General features: G+C 38.3%; 1 protein-coding gene and 1 pseudogene across 3 annotated transcripts in view; one reads left to right on the top strand and one right to left on the bottom strand.

The window, feature by feature from the left end:
* The first annotated feature begins 276 nt into the window (after positions 1–276).
* Positions 277–17,841, top strand: part of ADAM9 (ADAM metallopeptidase domain 9) — a 98,875-nt gene continuing 81,310 nt past the window's right edge. The window contains exons 1-3 of one of the 3 annotated variants that reach the window (XM_019626826.1): positions 277–544; positions 10,338–10,435; positions 13,020–13,078. In XM_019626826.1, coding sequence (XP_019482371.1) covers positions 448–544; positions 10,338–10,435; positions 13,020–13,078 — 254 coding nt within the window. In that variant the 5' untranslated portion in view covers positions 277–447. Of the gene's footprint in view, positions 545–3,389; positions 3,445–10,337; positions 10,436–13,019; positions 13,079–17,841 lie in introns of those variants that run through there. The other 2 variants (XM_019626824.1, XM_019626825.1) reach the window with 2 other exon arrangements.
* Positions 13,347–17,841, bottom strand: part of LOC109373145 (40S ribosomal protein S15 pseudogene) — an 11,689-nt pseudogene continuing 7,194 nt past the window's right edge.

Below are 17,841 nucleotides of genomic sequence, written 5' to 3'. Positions count from 1 at the left end.
CTCAGCGCTGCGCTCAACCCCCGACAACCAATCCGAAAAGGCTGCGCAGGGGGGCGGGGCTGTGCTTCGCTTCTGCTTCTCAATTCCTCTTCTGGGTCTCACGCTCCTCCCTTTTCTGTTCTGAATGCTTCGTCCAATCGGTTCTTTTGACCCCAAAGGAGGCGGGCCTAGGCGTAGAAAGGGGCGCGGACTAGTGCGGGCTTTAGCGGCCAGATCGCAATCCCATTCCCTCGCTGGGGACTGGATTTTTCCCTACGTCAGCGGTAGCGAGCGCGATGTCGGGAACGAGCTCGGACAAGGGCCGAGTTGCGTCAGTGCCGAGCGCGTGTTCGTCCCCGGGCGCGCGCATCCCTGCCTGCTCTGGGGCCCCGGCAGGGTTGGAAAATGATGGAGCAGACGGAGGCAGAGGCGACCGAATGTTGAGTAGAACCTGCGGAATCTGCCGAGATGGGATCCCGCGCGAGCTCGCCCTTTGGAACCCTCCGCTTCCAGTGGCTGCTGTTGTTTGGCTTGGTGGGCCCAGTCCTCAGTGGGGCTCGGCCAGGTGGGTGTCCGCCCCCCAGGGACCTTTGGGATTGCTGTTTCCTAGGGCTGGGACGCTTGGAGTTACCCCGAGGTGCCCGGGAGTGGAGGGGCCTGGCCTGGGGACGGCACTCGGGGTCGGGAGGCGGAGCCGCTCCAGCTGTGTGTGGACAGTGCTCAGACCCGAGGTTCAGAGTCTGGCGCCCCCAACCCTTCTTGGCACTGTTCTCCTGTCTGGTTCCCGTTCCTCCGTCTCCTGCTTGGCATAGCCTTTTGCGGTGCTCCCCACCCCCATCTCGCGCAAAGCTGGGTGCCCCCCGACTCTCTCCGGGCTACTTTGGATCCGACTCTGACCTCGGGGAGTCTGCTGAGAGCTTTGGAGGCTGGGTGCGCGCCGAGGGTGTGTTCATGTTTAAACGGTTTTGAGAAATGGAGTTTAGTCTTGCTTGTAAAGTTAATGTCACTTGGACAGAGACCGGGAGATAGAACTTTTGGTCCAGGTTATAATTTGAAAATTTGACGTTTATGTTATTAGCGGAGTCACCAGTAGGTCCACAAAACTAAATTTAGTGATGGAATAAAGGGGAGGGGGCGTGCTCATTTTTCTTGGGCCATTTTGTGGTAGTAAGAATACTTCTTTTTGGAAACGAAGTGCTACATTTCTTTGGCCAGTGTTTTATCTGAGTTTTTACTGGGTTTGTAATGTCTTCAAATCCGGACAAGTAATCTCTGCTGTGCTTAAGTCACAGGATTAGTGTAAGAATTAAACCTTTTATGTGAAATCGCGTTTGAATTGTGAAACTTTCCTTGAATATGTAAGGCTATATTAGAGATGCCCAAACATAGTGGGAACAAGTCGCCAACACTCGAGCTTTTTTCCGGACAAAACTTCTTTATTTATTTTGGCTCTTGTATTAAATTATTGTTTGTATGGCTGTCTGTATTTTCTCTTGTCATTTATAGAGTATGATAGAGAATGTTTTCATTATTTTTTTTTACTTAATCATTGTTTTTAGAGTTGTTCAAAGGTGATGATGGAAGATTTCAATGCAGGGCTGCTGACCTTCAGAAAACTAATTACATTTTTTCTTTTCTTTGGTTTATTCTTTTTTCAATTAAGTAAATTTGCCCCTTTGCAGGAATTTTGAAGCTCTAAATAGTGACACTTTATTGAACGGGAAGCTACCAGATATTTTCTGGTTAAGACTGTTTTTGCCATGATATTCTAGACAATTAACATTTACCAATATTTAAGGTGAAGTTTATACATCTGGAGTTTTAGTATCCCATGACTGTATTCGCAAATATAAATAAGACTTTTTAATGTTAATGTATGTATTGATTATTACATGCCTGCATATAGATGTATGGAATATACTTACGGTTTTTAATTGTGGCTTTCACAGTTTATGGCCAGTCCCTCCCACATTTAAATATGTGTATGCTTTCAAAATTATTCAACGTTTATCCAACTCTTATAAACAGCATGCACAATTCTTGTCCAGGGGCAAAGGGTGACTAAGTCTTCCATGTCCATCTGAGGGATGTTGGGGAAGGTTTCATAGAGAAAGTGATATTTGAACTGATCTATATTGATAAATGTTCAAGTAAAGGGATAGGAATATATTCTAAGCAGAAGAAAAGAGTTTTTGCAAGAGAATGGAGGGAGTGAAAAACATAATTTTTAGGGCATGATGAGAATGTCTTAAGGCAGTCTATATGAAAGGGAGGCAAGGAAAAAACTAAGGTAGGTTGGTACCAGTTGGGGAGAGTCTTCTAACCTTCTCCCCTTTCATACAGAACTAGTTGGGGAGAGTCTTCTATGCCATGCTAAGGGGGTTGGAATTTACCCTGTAGGATAAAGTTCTTTGGGAAAGAAGATTTTTAAGTAGGGGTGTCACATGACCATATTTGCGATTAAGATAACTGGCAACATAATAGATGACAAAATATAGGAGGGTGGAGGCTTTTGTAATAGTGTGCAGTGAGTCAACTCATGTTTCCCTACGGGGAATGTTCTTCCAGATTCAGCTGACTCAATTTTTGCAATACAGAAAGAATGTTTAAAACTTTCACTGAAACCCTTTCTACTAATGGAAGAGGAATTTGAGGACTCAGTGAGTACATCCACACATCAGTTACATAGGAGTTAAATAGGTTTTGGAAGGATTTTTACTACCATTTATAACATTGTGTCAATGAGGAAATGCAGTATAAATTCCGAACAGCTGACACTTAGTAAACTATTAAAAAAAAAAAAACCTGGCACTAACAAAGGTAACTTTGTATCATTGTGAAAAATAACAACGGGAATTGGGTATGACTCTTTTCCTCTTTTAAGGAAGTAAGTATGATACACAGACCTAGAATTTTAAAAAAAATTAAAAGGACTAGCATTCTAAAGAAAATGAGTTTTAAAGTGTAATTATTCATGGTGAATCACTATAAAATGAGCTATGTGGTAATAAGAACTTAGATCCATACTAATTTTGTTTTATACAGTAACAGGAAATTACTTGAGTTTGATATGTTTGTGTTTGTATTGTATAGGAGAATGTAGCTTTTTAAATTTAAAGATAGTTTGGTTTTCAAGCTTTCAAGTAAAAAATAAAACATTTATAATTAAATATGTATAAAACAAGTTGCTGGGTTCCAATGCAGCTTTCAGAAAGCTCTTTAAACTTTACCTTACCAAAGTGTAAGTTACCTTTATATTTGTGTTTTGTTAAACATCCTGGTTTATTATAGAATCCTCCCAAGGATGCAAGCTCTAAGTAACTGGAGGCTTTTTCTTGGAATAGACACAAACCCAAATATATGACAGATAGTCTCATGCTATTTTTTTTCCCCTTGGTTACTTAGTACATAACAGTCTTGGAGTTATGCCATCCTTTGAGTCAGTGCTGTGGGACCGACTGCCTCGTAAGTAAATCCAGTCCTCTTGGTATCCCAGTAACTAACTGCCTCCCCCACCCCCCAATACTTTTGAGTGGGTCCAGCATAGACCCAGCTAAAGTTGGGTTGCACTTTGAATTGTATAATCTTGTTTGTATATTGAGAGATAGTTGCAGTTGATTTTTTACTTTGTGATAGTGTTATTTTGCTCGAATCATTTTTCCAGCATGATCATGTGTAAGGTACTGCTTAAATTGCATCTTTACGAGTAAGTTAAGGAACCTGAGAAGTTCATTTAATTTGGTCAGTTTTTAATATGCAGTTGTTTTTGTATTTGTTTATGTTTATCTTAATATAAGACTTAACAGTATTTCATCTTATAATAAGTAAAAATGATGCCATGGCCAAACATTTGTTACACTGTAAGATAAAACCCTTTCCCATATATGGGAAATGCCTTTTTCTTTTAATGAGCTGTTTCATGGTTAACTCATTTTAGGAGGATCTCTCCTCTCCCCCATCCCCTTTTGTCCCCTTTAGCCTCACCTTAGAGCCCTCCTGTGAATAGACCCCTGGAGAGCCAGCTCCAGATTTGCTTTATTGACACCTTAGAATCCTGCTGTGAATAGATGCCTTGATCCTAGTTGCCCAAGAGGAGTGGGTAAGCAGTCTATGGCATAGCAAATACAATGAAACAGCATTGCCATTAAAATGAGAAATGTGTGGGCCATGTGGTTCTGTGGAAAATTGATATAAAACATGTTAATCATAAAAGATAAAGCTTAGTTCAGCTTGTACATGATTATTACAATTATGAGATCTGTGTATGTATAGCAGTAAAGATAAGGTCATTTACTCAACACACATTTGTTGAATACTTAATGTATCAGTGAAGGAAACAGATAGTGAGTAAGATATTGTCCTTTGTCTCAAGAAACTAAAATGCCTTACTAGAAGAACTTAAATTCTTTACGGTATTAAATCTTATAAATGGTTGGCATTTGTCCAAAAGGGGCACTTACAAACAATAGCAAAAGCCTTGTTTCTTTTCAAATGTAAATATATGTAAATATAAAATGAATTGTAACACTCAAAAATATAAGAATATAGGACATAGCTGTGGAAGCTATAATTATATTTTAAGATAGTTATTGATATATGATATATGTTTATTTGGGACTGACCTTGTGAATGGAATGGAAATATGTGGCTTAAATAACAGTGCTTCATGGATTTAATTACAATTTGTCTTCAAGAAATAATTTGGACAACAGAATTACCTTATTCATAAGATAATAAACCTGTATGTGGAACCTGTGTTTATTTTCTATAGTGAAAGTACTTAAAGGTGGTTATTTGTTTACATAATAGGCAGGAAGGACAGGAGAAAAGCCCTTGGCTTGGCTGAGAGTTCACATTTGTTTGCTTTGCAATTAGGTGGAATTTTTTATTTTCCCTCTGCTATAGCTACTATTACTGAACTTCCTCCTATTAGACTTCCTCCCAAACACAGTACATAAAAAGATCTAGAGTTAGAGGAAGAAAGAAGTGAAACGAACACCTTTTCCTTTCTTTTGCTAAGTTTCAGACACTTTAATTTTCATGTTTCAAATCTTATTTTTATGTCTGGTCCATGTTTTCTAGTAGTGTGAATTTTGACGGTGTGTATATTTTGTCAAATTCTAATACAACAGTTTGTGTTCTCCTTGGTGCTGATTGTATTAAGATTTTGATTTTCATTATGAACCATATATTATACCAGTGGTTTTCAGCTGGAGGTAATTTTGCCTCCAGAAGGCATCTGGGGGATATCTTTAGTTGTCTCCCTGGTGGTGCTTCTGGCATTTAGTGGGTATAGACCAGGAAATACTACTTCATATCCTACATTGCGTGGGATAGCCCCCACCACAACAAAGAATTTCCTGGCCCAAGGTGTCAAAAATGCTGAAGTTGAAGCTTTATAGAAATAATATTAATGCACTTCCTTTATAGTAACATGGGAAACATGTTATTTCGGTTCCCATAAGAAGGTGCTACTATTTGGAGTTAAAAAAATAAAGGGAATGGAAAAATCTATGCAAGGTATGAACAGGAAAATAAAGAAACAAGAACTCGACATAAGAAATTTTGAAAAAAATACAGGAAGGATTTTCATATAACTAGTGTATATTAGTTTTGAATAATATAACCCAAATATGTACATTTCTTATGTTTTGGAACTCCTTATGACACTCAGAAGGCAGATCGTTGGATTTTAAAATCAAGTAATCAGTATCAGAATAATTGCTCTTACATACAGTAGTTATTCTGGGGTGCTATAATTTTGAAAGCCTTTTGATTAATTGGGGCTTTCCCCCCAAAAAACACGACTTGTGCTTTAAAATGGGAAGGAAGGATAGAACATTGTATCTTTTATTCCTATATTGGACTTTTAGTCTTTGCTAGCAATCTGGATAAAACATCCATAGTTTCAGTGAATAGTTTCACCGGCCTGAAACTAGCCATGTGACCTTGTAAAGTCACTTAACCTGTTTCAAAGTGACAGCTCTTTAAATATCTGCCTGCTCATTTGTAGTTCTCTTTTCTGAGGCATTTCTTTTTCTCTGTGATGTTTGCTTCTGAATTGTGATGAAAAAATGTCTGTTTAGTTGCATGTTGTTTAGCTTCTAGTGTAACATTTGTCCGAGTCTATTAGCATACATATTGTTGCCTGTAATGATTTACTTAAAAACTTATTTTGAAATATGAGGTCTGACAAGTTTGCGAACTTGCCACTGTGCACTTACATTGGCAGCACTGTATAAACAGCACAGTAAGGTTTCATAACCTTGGTATATCAGTGTCTTACAGCTGTGTTCATGTTGATGTGTGGCTGTGTCTCGCTGAGTGGCGTTCATTATTGTTGTTGCATGTTTTTGTGTGCCATCACAAGAATGTCTGAGCTTGAATTAGAGCAATGGACAAATATTAAATTTCTTGTTAAACTTGCCAAGAGTGGAAGTGAAATCAGAGACAAGTTAATCCCAAGTTTATGGGGATAATGCCATGAAGAAAATGGTAGTGTACAAATGGATTAAATGTTTTTCTGAGGGGAGAGAACGGGTCACTGATGAAGAGAGGTCAGGGCGGCCAGTAACGAGCAGAACTGATGAAAATATTGCAAAAATTCATCGAATTGTGTGTCAGTCATTGGCTGACTGGGAGAAACATAGCAGACCAAGTAAACATTGATAAACAGTTAGAAAAATCTTAACTGAAAATCTTGGCAGGAGAAAAGTGTGTGCAAAAATGGTCCCAAAGTAGCTCTTGCGTCATGACAATGCACCAGCTCACACGGCACTGTCTGTGAGGGAGTTTTTAGCCAGTAAACAAATGACTGTACTGGAACACCCTCCCTGCTCATCTGATCTGGCCCCCAATGACTTCTTTCTTTACCCGAAGAGAAAGGAAATATTGAAAGAAAGGCATTTTGATGACACTCAGGACATCAAGGGTAATACGACAACAGCTCTGATGGTCATTCCAGAAAAAGAGTTCCAAAATTGCTTTGAAGGGTGGGCTAGGCACTGGTGTCGGTGCATAGCTTCCCAAGGGGAGTACTTCGAAGGTGACTGACTGTAGTGATATTCAGCAATGAGGTATGTAGCACTTTTTCTAGGATGAGTTCGTGAACTTAATTGTCAGACCTTGTAATTATAGAGTTACAGGAAGTAGCATAGGAAGTTGCATAAAATGTACAGGATGATTTACTTTTTTTTTTTTTTTTCATGCGGGAGTCAAACCGGCAACCTTGCTGTTAAGAGCACATGCTCTATCCACTGAGCCATCTGGGTGGCAGCTCAGCTCAAGGTGCTGAGTTCAGTCCCAGCTGCGGGTGAACATAGCCCACTATTGAACAGGCATGTTGTTAGGAGCACGTGCTCTCACCAGCTGAGCCATCCTGCCATCTGTTGGCAGCTCAGCGGCAGCTCAGCTCAGGCGAAGCTCACTGGCCTATGTGGGATCAAACCAGTGAACCTGTTGCTCAGAGCTCGTGCTCTTAAGCTAACTCTTAGCTGACTGAGCCACTCTGCAGGCCCTGATTTACTTTTTATCACACAGAATTTTTAATTTGTACCCACAGAAAACATTTTATTCTTGCCACCTAATTCCTGCCACCACTTCTAGATTGTCTTAGTAGTTGAACAGATTATCATGATCCAGAATGAAATTATAAATGATAATATTGAAACTTGTGGTTTTAGGAATTTTAGAAACTGAAGGCCATTCAAAGGCTTATTCTGGGCGAAGAAAAAGTCCTTTACCTCAGTTAATATTGGATGAGGATATTCCTCCTTAGTGATTTGAAGCCTGCACCTTTTAAGGCCATGGATTTCTTTTGACATGGTTCCCAGTTGACAACTCCAAATATATGAATAATTTTATCATAGTATCTCATAAATAAGCCATAGATGAGCCCATGGTTGCTTTGTGAGTATTGGAGTTTATTTTTGGTGTTTTTATGTAATGACATGGAGCCACATTTAGATAGTATAATATGCTGTATTATCAGACCCAAGGGATTGATAGGTAAAGCGTTTGAAAACTGTTAGCAGGATGTGATTGTATTGCATATGATATGATTTATGTTTTCCTGTTTACACTGTATCTTTTAAAATCCCAAGCTAGACAAGGTTACAGACATTTTTATATATGTACAGTGTTGTCCTAGAGAAAGTTAGGTGTAAATATTTCATTTTAACCTGTATTTTGAGAAATCTGAGGGACATAAGACCATTAATGAGTGAATGAATATATAGATTGGATCCAAAGGAAGAGAAGGTGGAAGAAGAGAGAAAGAAGGTATACACAGTCTAGGTATGAGGTTAATGAGGCTGTTGGAAAGGAAGGAGCTATTGAGAGATGCTGGATAATCAGCACTTTAACTAGTTTATGCTTTTTATTGAAGAAACACTCTTTTTGCCCCCACTTTTAATTTCAAAAGTAACACAGGGGCTATAAAATATACACTCATTATAGAAACAAATTCAAACAATACAGTCATACAAGACTGCAGGAAATAAAGTCCAAGTCCTTATCTCATTACTCTCTGGTTCTATTCCATTGTGGTAGCTACTTTAAACAAAATTGGTACATTCACTTGTGATATTTACATGTTTGTTTATGACACACTTTATAGTGTCATATATATGACATGTGATACAATGTTTCATGAACACTATAATACAGAGTTTTATAAAGTGAAAAGTAAAAGCCTCTCCCTCATCCCACTCCCTATAAGTAACTGCTTAAAAAACAACTATTTTATTATGGAAAATATGAAGCATACACAATAGTAGAGAAAAGAGTAATGAACTACCGTGTACCATTACCCAGTTTTAATATAATTTCTTTCAATCTTATCCCTCAAACACACATTGGATAATTTTGATGCAAACCCTAGACATCATATCATTTTGTCCTTGAATAATCAAAATGAATCTCCAAGACATAAGGACTTTTAGAAGAAAACCTTACCCACAATATTCTCATTACACTTAAAAATTAACAGCAGTTTCTCAGGACCATTAGATATCTGTACAGTGTTAAAACCTCCCTGATTGTCTCAGAATTTTTTTTTTTACCCTGAATTTATTTGAATTTGGTTCTAAACAGGTCTGTACTTTTATAAGGCTCTTTTAATTTATGAAGGTCCCCTCTTCTTCCTTTTCATGGCATTTGTTTATTGAAGAATTTCCACTTAATGAATTTATTTCCTAAATTGATCCGCTAAGTGGAAGATGTGCATGATCTTCTCTCTGTCTTTCTGTTTGTGTATGCCAGTCTTAAGCCTCTGCATATGGATGTGGTTTTAATATATAGAGTTATAACAGATATGGAGTTTTTATCCATGGTCCTTAGATGGTGACCACTACTTTGTCAAGTTCACTGAAAAAATTGACAGTTCTTGGCAGTGGTGCTGGAAGAAGAAGAGATTATGTTGGATATATTGAAAGACTGTATTGGACCCCAACATGGGGTGTCTTCCTAAAGGATTTGTGTGGCCAATTTTGATTATAATAAATTTTTGCTCAAGTGATGGCTTCAGAATCCAAGCCCCACTTAGATATGACTCCACTGTGTGGTAAACTGAGTAGGATTGGAATTGGGAGTAAGTCTGCGTAATTCTTTTGAGTTCTTCACTATTAATAAATTTTACCTAAAGTTTATGTTTTTATGACAGAGCAATGGCAGTAATTTTTGAGATAATTGCTGCATTGTTGAGTGTGTGTTTTATTAAGAGTTAATCCATCAGGCATTACAAGTAACTTTTCCCTCTTCTTGTCCTTGTCCATTTCGTAAATATCCTGATATCACCTGGGAATGTAATTCATGTCGGACGAGGGTGGGAAATGGGAGATGAGTGAATGCTGCTAGGCTTCAGATGGCTCTCCCCAACACACTTCCCCACCAAAGCAGCTTGTGCGCGCGCGCGCGTGTGTGTGTGTGTGTGTGTGTGTGTGTGTGTGTGTGTGTTTTAAGGTTCCTTTTAAGAAAAATGGCTGGGGTTTATAGCTAAAACTTGTTTGAAAATGATTGTGTGTATATATTGTTTGAAGAAAGGCTGACATTCTTTTTTAGGAAATACATCCCCCCCATTCTTATCTAGTATATTGATAATTTCATGTACAACTATGCATATATATTTTAATATGGGAATGTCAGGTGATTTTTCTTTTTTATTTTATTTATTTATTTTATTTTTATTGTTAGTTTCAGGTGTACAGAACAATGCAATAGTTACCCTTTTCACCCTCACAAAGTAACAATCAGGTGATTTTTCTGATTTGAACATTCAGCTTTTGATTTCTATTATATTTTGGTAGCAAGTAGGTTTTCACATTCACTTGGTATATAATATGTTATTTCTTTTTTTGTAGGCTTTCAACAGACTTCACACCTCTCTTCTTATGAAATTATAACTCCTTGGAGATTAACTAGAGAGCGAAGAGAAGCCCGTAGGCCCTATTCAAAACAGGTAAGTTATCTCTTGAGAAATATATATGAATTTAAGTTTTGTAACACAAGGGTATTATTTTTAGTAGTGATTCATTCAGTGGGTAATGATGTTGGCTAATGATTAGTACAGCACCATAAAGATGGCACTGATGATTATTGGACGTTATTCGAGTAAAAGTTAAGTATTGATCCTTGATATATTTTTTTTTAAAGACAAAATGGTCAACTTGAAACTTAACAATTAAATAGTTAAATAAAATTCTAGGATAAGGGCAGGATGCTGATTACATAATTTTGTAACCCTTAACTGACTGGTGATGGTTATAGTGGTCTTGTTATAATAATAATAAGTAACCTTTCTATTAGTTTGGGATAGGTGGAATACTCGTACTATATCTTCACAGATGCTGGAGTAGTGTGTCACATGCATGTATCTGGGAATGTTTACTCAGAAGTAAGTTTTGTGTCCATATTGGAAGAAACACACTGTGCTGGTAATGGAGCAACCAGTACACAAAAATTATTTTTTATACTATTTTTTCTTACAATAAAGTTCAGAAACAATATATTGGGACTTCAACTGATTTTGCAAACTCTTCAACTTTATGGAACTATAATTTAACTTGATTGTAAAATAACAATAACAGATAATGAAGGGTAGAGCTTATTACCTCTGAATTGCTGATATATTAATAAATATACAGCAGCTTACACATTCCTTAGGGACTGGGCATAGTAAAGAGAACACTGGAATTTAGAATCAGGAGCTTTTAATTTCAGCCCTCCCTCTGGGTACTACCACTAATTGGGCAGATCACTCAACTCCATTTACTCCTCTACAAGTAAGAAATAAATGACTCTAAGATCTCCTTCGAGTGGAACAGTTTATAATTTCTCCTTATTTTTGTTTTGAGCTGGGTGTTCTACCATTTGATGTTATTTTGCCTTAGAGTAGAATTAACTTGTGCTTGCTTAGTTATGTTTCTTTTCTTCACTAGCGCAGGAACTATGTTTTCTTCTTTATTGTGTCTCTAATCGTATCTTCATCAGTACTGTACACATCGATACTTGTGATCATAAAAAATGTCATTCATGTGCCCTGATAAATATTTGGAGAAGTGGAAGCTTGGTTTAGGCATTGGGGATACAGGAGGGAACAAAACAGACAAAAATCCATTCCCTTTTGGAGCTTTCATTCTAGTGCAGGGGGAAGAGATAATAAATAATATAGATTAATAATATAGATGGCATAAGCTGGCATGAAGTGCTCTGGAGAAAATTAAAAGCAGGAAGGAGGATAGGGAGTACAGAAGCAGGGATAGGGGCAGGGTAGGTGTGTTTGTATTTTTTAGTAGGACAGCTTGTGAAGGCCTTCCTGAGAAAAGTGACCCATGAGTGAAGACGAGAAGGAGGAGAATGAGCAATCCAGGAAGATATTTGGGGAAAGAATATAGTATCACGAAACAATTCTCAGACTCTCAGAATTCTTCAGAGGAGATGACAGTGATGGTTTTATATCAGATGAATGGCCAAGAGCATAAAGGATAGGAAGGCACATGTCAAAACTATGGCGATGGAAGGAGCTTGATATTTTTGATGCTTCATTGGAGATACAGGTAGATCACAAAGAATTCTCAGGTTCCCACTCAGGACATGGAAGTAGAATGCCAGGATCTGGAATTTGGTCTAGGCCTAGAAGTCAGACGTTGATGTGCCCTAGAAGAGGGGATCAGGCTCTTTTCTTGACAAGATGTTAACTTAGAGTCCAGACACAGTAGGGAAAATAAGAGGACACTTCTGATAATATTGTTTGTTAAGTCCCTCGATAACTTTCTCTTTTGTTAAAGAGTTAAGGCAAAGTTGAATCTCTTGGTTCCAGTGATCACATTAACTGCTACTGGTTAATGAACTGGTGAGTTGCTGGGGAAGTTGTTTCAGAGTTGTTTGAGGTAGAGAAGAGGATCTCATGAGCTTGAGGTTGCCTCATCTCAATTCACTGACTCTGACATGCCATTTGTTATAAGGCCTGCTATTATTTAATGTACCGCTAATTAAGAAAAAAAAACATAGTGCTACCAGTCAGACTGCTGTACAATGTATCCTGATTTCAGAGATGTTCATGTGTGGGGAAAAAAGTGTGTTTTAGAGTTGATGAAATATGGTAAATCATGTGAAGATATAAAATTGTAAGGGTGTATGAATTTCTTTTCAACTTGCAGATAACTAGAATTAGGGATAATCGCATGAAACTAAGAGGACCATTTCATTTAAACAAAAGGAAGAACTACTTTATATTGTAGGTAATACATGATGGACTTAATGAAAATAATCCCCAAAGTTATAGCTCAATTATAAATGAATTTAAGAGGAGTTTAGATAAATGTGCAAGTGATTTTCAACAATAGGTTATTAAAGGAAGGCAGGGATGGTCAGAGTACATTTTTATTATTTAAGAGCAGATATAAATTTCTCCCATAAAACAGTTTCAGTCAATACCAAATTATTTTAACTAAGGATGGAATTTCCAGTGTCCTATAAATACCTGTTGTTGAAAAGTAACTTATAAGATGGTGTTTTATTGTTCTTTTTCTTTGTGCATTTAGGTATCTTATGTCATTCAAGCTGAAGGAAAAGAGCATATTATTCACTTGGAAAAGAACAAGTAAGAAATTTAATTTTCTTTGGTTTTTCAATAAATTTTTTTCAATAGTATATTGGTTTCTTTTTTAGTTAGATATTGTTTAGTAGGTTGATAAAAAGTGAGAATAATGAGAGAAGTGTGGAAAAAGCCATACTGTTTTGTATTTCCTTTGACATTAGAGTAAGGGAAAATAAAGTAAGAGAGAGTTGTATTTAAGAAGAAAACTTTTTTATAGTAATCAGCCCAAGGAACAACTTAGCGGGGTGTAAAGAAATCTTTAGTAGTTGTATCAGTCTGTTAGAGCTGCCATAACAAAATACCACAGACTTAAACAACAGGAATTTATTTCTCACAGTTCAGGAGACTGGAAGTCCAACGCCAAGGTAGCAGCAGGGTTGGTGTCTGGTGAGAGCTTTCCACTTGGTTTGCAGATGGCCGTCTATGCTCTCTCCATGCGCTCACATGGCCTCTCCTTGGTGTGTGTGAATGGGGTGGCTGGTAGGGGGAGAAGAAAGCTTTCTTGTAAGGACACTAATCCTGCAGGCTCAGGGCCTCACCCATATGACCTCATTTAACCATAATTACCTCCTTAGTGGCCCTGTCTCCAAATCTAGCCACACTGGGAGTTAGGGCTTCAACACATGAATTTTTTTGCGGGGGGTGGCGGGGACACAAACATTCAGTCCATGGCAGTAGTCTCTCACCTCCTTTTAATCTTTTCTCCTCATTTTGGCATGTTTTCACCTGATCACACTTTGGTAATCTGTCTTCTTTGGATGCCCTTTTTTTCCCCATGTTTAAAAATTAAATTTATTGGGGTGACATTGGCTATTAAAGTTATATAGGTTTCAAGTGTGCAATTTTGTATTATATCACCTGTGTATTGCATTCTGTGTTCACCACCCAAAGTCAAATTGCCTTCCATCACCATATATTTGACCCTCTTTACCCTCTTCTACCTAATCCCCCTTCACCCTTACCCTCTGGTAGCCACTAAACTGCTGCCTGTATCTACAAGTATTTGTTTGTCTTGTTTGTTTGTTGATTTTAGTTGTATATCTCACATATGAGTGAAATCATATGGTTCTCAACTTTTTCTGTGTGACTTATTTTGTTTAGCGTGATAATCTCAAGATCCCTCCATGTTGTTGCAAATGGCAGTATTTCATCTTTTCTTATTGCTGAGTAATATTCCATTGTATGTATGTACCACTTCTTCTTTATCCAGTTATCTGTCGAAGGATACTTAGGTTGTTTCCATGTCTTTTCCATCATAAATAATGCTGCAGTGAACATAGGGGTACATATAATCTTTACAGGTAAATGTTTTCAATTTTTTTTCAGTAGATACCCAGAAGAGGGATTGCTGGGTCATATGTTAACTCTATTCTTAATTTTCTGAAAAACCTCCATACTGTTTTCTATAGTTGTTGTACCAGTTTACATTCTCACCAGCAGTGTATGAGGGTTCCTTTTTCTCCACAGCCTCTCCAACACTTGTTATTACTAGTCTTGTTGAGAATAGTGATTCTAACAGGTGTAAGGCGGAACCTCATTGTGGTTTTGATTTGCATTTCCCTAATAGCTAGTGAAGTTGAGCATCTTTTCATGTATCTGTAGCCCTTTGTATGTCTTCCTGGGAGAAAGTCTGTTCAGGTCCTCTGCCCATTTTTTCAGTTTTTTTTATTTTGAATTTTTTTTTATTTTTTTAAGCTGAGCCATCCTGCCACCTGTTGGCAACTCAGTGGCAGCTCAGCTCGGGCCGGGAATTGAACTGGCAACCCTGTCGCTCACAGTTGGCACTCTTGAGCGAGCTCTTAACCAACTGAGCCACTCGGCCGGCCCCCTCTGCCCATTTTTTAATTGGAATGTTTGTTTTTTTGCTGTTGAGTTGTATGAGTTCTTTATATACTTTGGATATTAGCCCCTTATCGGAGGTGTTGTTTGCAAATATCTTCTCTCATTTGATTCATGGCCTCCTTGTTTTGTTGATGGTTTCTTTTGCTGTGCCAAAGCTTTTTAGTTTGATATAGTCCCATTTATTTATTTTTGCTTTTATTTCCTTTGCCTTTGAGGTCAAATTCATAAAATTGTCTCTAAGACCAAGGCCCATAGTTTAATACCTATGTTTTCTTCTATGCAGTTTATTGTTTCAGGTCTTATATTTAGGTCCTTGGTCGATTTTGAGTTAAATTTGCTGTGTGGTGACAGTCTAGTTTCATTCTTTTGCATGTGGCTTTCCAATTTTCCCAGCACTATTTATTGAAGAGACTTACTTTTCTCCATTGTATGTTTTTGGCTCATTTGTTGAATATTCCTTACCTGTATATATGTGGGTTTATTTCTGGGTTCTCAGTTCTGTTCCATTGGTCTGTGTGTCTGTTTTTCTGGCAATTTCATGTTGTTTTGATTATTGTTGCTTTGTAGTATAATTTGAAGTCAGGAAGTGTGATAACCTCCGGCCTTGTTCTTTTTTTCCCCTCAGGATTGCTTTGGCTATTGGAGGTCTTTTGTTTTGATACAAATACGATGATTTTTTTGTTCTGTTTCTTTAAAAAAATGCCATTGGGGTTTTGATGAGGATTACATTAAATCTATTTATTGCTTTGGGTAATATGGCCATGTTAACTATGTTGATTCTTCCAATCCATGAACACGGAAAATCTTCCCATTTCTTTGCGTTTTCTTCTTTTTTTTTAAAGAGAATTCTGTGCATTTATTGCCTAGCAGGCTACTTGAGGAGGAGTGGGTTGCCCCAGTGGCAGGCTAGCTAGCTGTGCTTCTCCAGCTTGTAGGTGATGGAGAACTTGCCCAGGTAGTGGCCGATCATCTCAGGCTTGATTTCCACCTTGTTGAAGGTCTTGTCATTGTAGAAGCCACTATGCTCCCAACATTTTAGGTAGGATGATTGTGTCCCACAGGTGCATCTTCACCACCTCAGGCTTCTCCATGGGCAGTGCCTCCTTGGCTTTGAGCAGGCGCTTCAGCAGCAACTGCTGCTTCCTCTGCTAGTTCTGGTTCAAGCACCGCCACTGCTGGGCCCTGTACAGCTGCATCAGCTGCCCATAGGACATGTTAAGCAGCTGGTCAAGGTCCGTGCTGTGGTAGGTGGTGACCTTGTGGAAAGTCTGCTTCTTCTTCTGCTCCACCTTTGTGTCTTCTCTTTCTTTTAATAATGTATTTTAGTGTATAGGTCCTTTTTAAAGTTTATTCCTAGGGCCGGCCGAGTGGCGCAATGGTTGAGGGCTGGCTTGGGACGCCAGAGGGCCCCGGTTTGGATTCCGCATGTGGGGGCCAGTGACACTGCCCTCCACGGCTGAGATGCTGAGCGGCAGCTCAACCTGGAGCTGGGCTGCCGGGAGTCGGCGGCGACGGCGTAGGCTGCAGCCCCTGTGGCAGTGGGTTGCCATGGGCTACTGTGTGTAGCCAGCAGCCAGCGTGAGCGGCCAGCGGCCACGGTGGGCGACCATCTGGAGGCCGGTGAACTGGTCTGCCTCGCCCAGGAAGAGCGCAATGATGGTGCCAACTTGGGCCAGTGGGGCAGCGTCCTCCACAGCTAGACTGAAGAACAAAAAATGACAGCGGGTTGTCTGTTCCCCTTCCCCCAGTTCCCCAGCACTGTTCCCATCCCCCCAACTCCCCAATAAAAAATCTTAAAAAAAACCACGTTTATTCCTAGATATTTTATTCTTTTTGTTGCAATTGCAAAAGAATTGTTTTTTTCCCCCTGAAATTTCATTGTTAGTATTGTATACAGGAAAGCAATGGATTTTTGTATGTTGATTTTGTATCCTGCAACTTTACTGTATTTGTTTATTGTTTCTAAGAGTTTTTTGGTGGAGTCTTTAGGTTTTAATCAAACATGGATGCTGTATCTTGTCAAATGCTTTTTCTGCACCTATTGATATGATCGTATGATTTTTATCCTTTATTTTGTTTATGTGGTGTATCATATTGATCAATTTGCTTATGTTTTACCATCCTTGTACCCTTGTAGTGAACCCCAGCTGATTGTGATGTATAACCTTTTTAATGCATTGTATTCGCTTTGTGAGTATTGTGTTTATGATTTTTGCATTTGTGTTCATCAGAGATATTCGTCTGTAGCTTTCTTGTGTTATCCTTATCCTTTCTTGCTGTCAGGATAATGTTGGACTCATAAAATGATTTAGGAAGTGTTATTGTCTCTTCTTCAGTTTTTTGGAAGAGTTTGAGAAGGACAGATATTAAGTCATCTTTGAATGTTTGGTAGAATTAACTAGTGCAGCCATCTATCTGGTTTTGTACTTTTGCTTTTTGGGAGGTTTTTGATGATTGTTTCAATATCCTTGCTGTTGATTGGTCTATTTAGATTTCCAGTTTTTCATGATTCAGTATTTTTAAGAACTTATCCATTTCTTCTAGGTTATTGAATTTGGTGGCATATAGTCCATAATATTTTTGCATGATCCCTTGTATTTCTGTGGTATCTGTTGTAATTTCTCTTCTTTCATTTCTGATTTTGTTTATTTGTGTCTTTTCTCATTTTCCTTAGTCTAGCCAGGGGTTTGTCAATTTTATTAATCTTTTCAAAGTGCCAGCTCTTTGTTGCATTAATTTTTTACTCCATTTCATTTAATTCTACTCTAATTTTTATTATTTCCTTCCTTCTGCCTTTGGGCTTCATTTGTACTTTTTCTTAATGCTTAAGATGTAAGCTAGGTTGTTTATTTGGGATTTTTCTTGTTTCTTGAGATAGGCTTGTAATGATATAAACTTCCCTGTTGTTACTGCTTTTGCTGTAT

This window comes from Hipposideros armiger, unplaced genomic scaffold (genome assembly GCF_001890085.2).
Source record: "Hipposideros armiger isolate ML-2016 unplaced genomic scaffold, ASM189008v1 scaffold_690, whole genome shotgun sequence".
Taxonomy (NCBI): Eukaryota; Metazoa; Chordata; class Mammalia; order Chiroptera; family Hipposideridae; genus Hipposideros; species Hipposideros armiger.
This window is presented reverse-complemented; position numbering and strand designations above follow the sequence as displayed.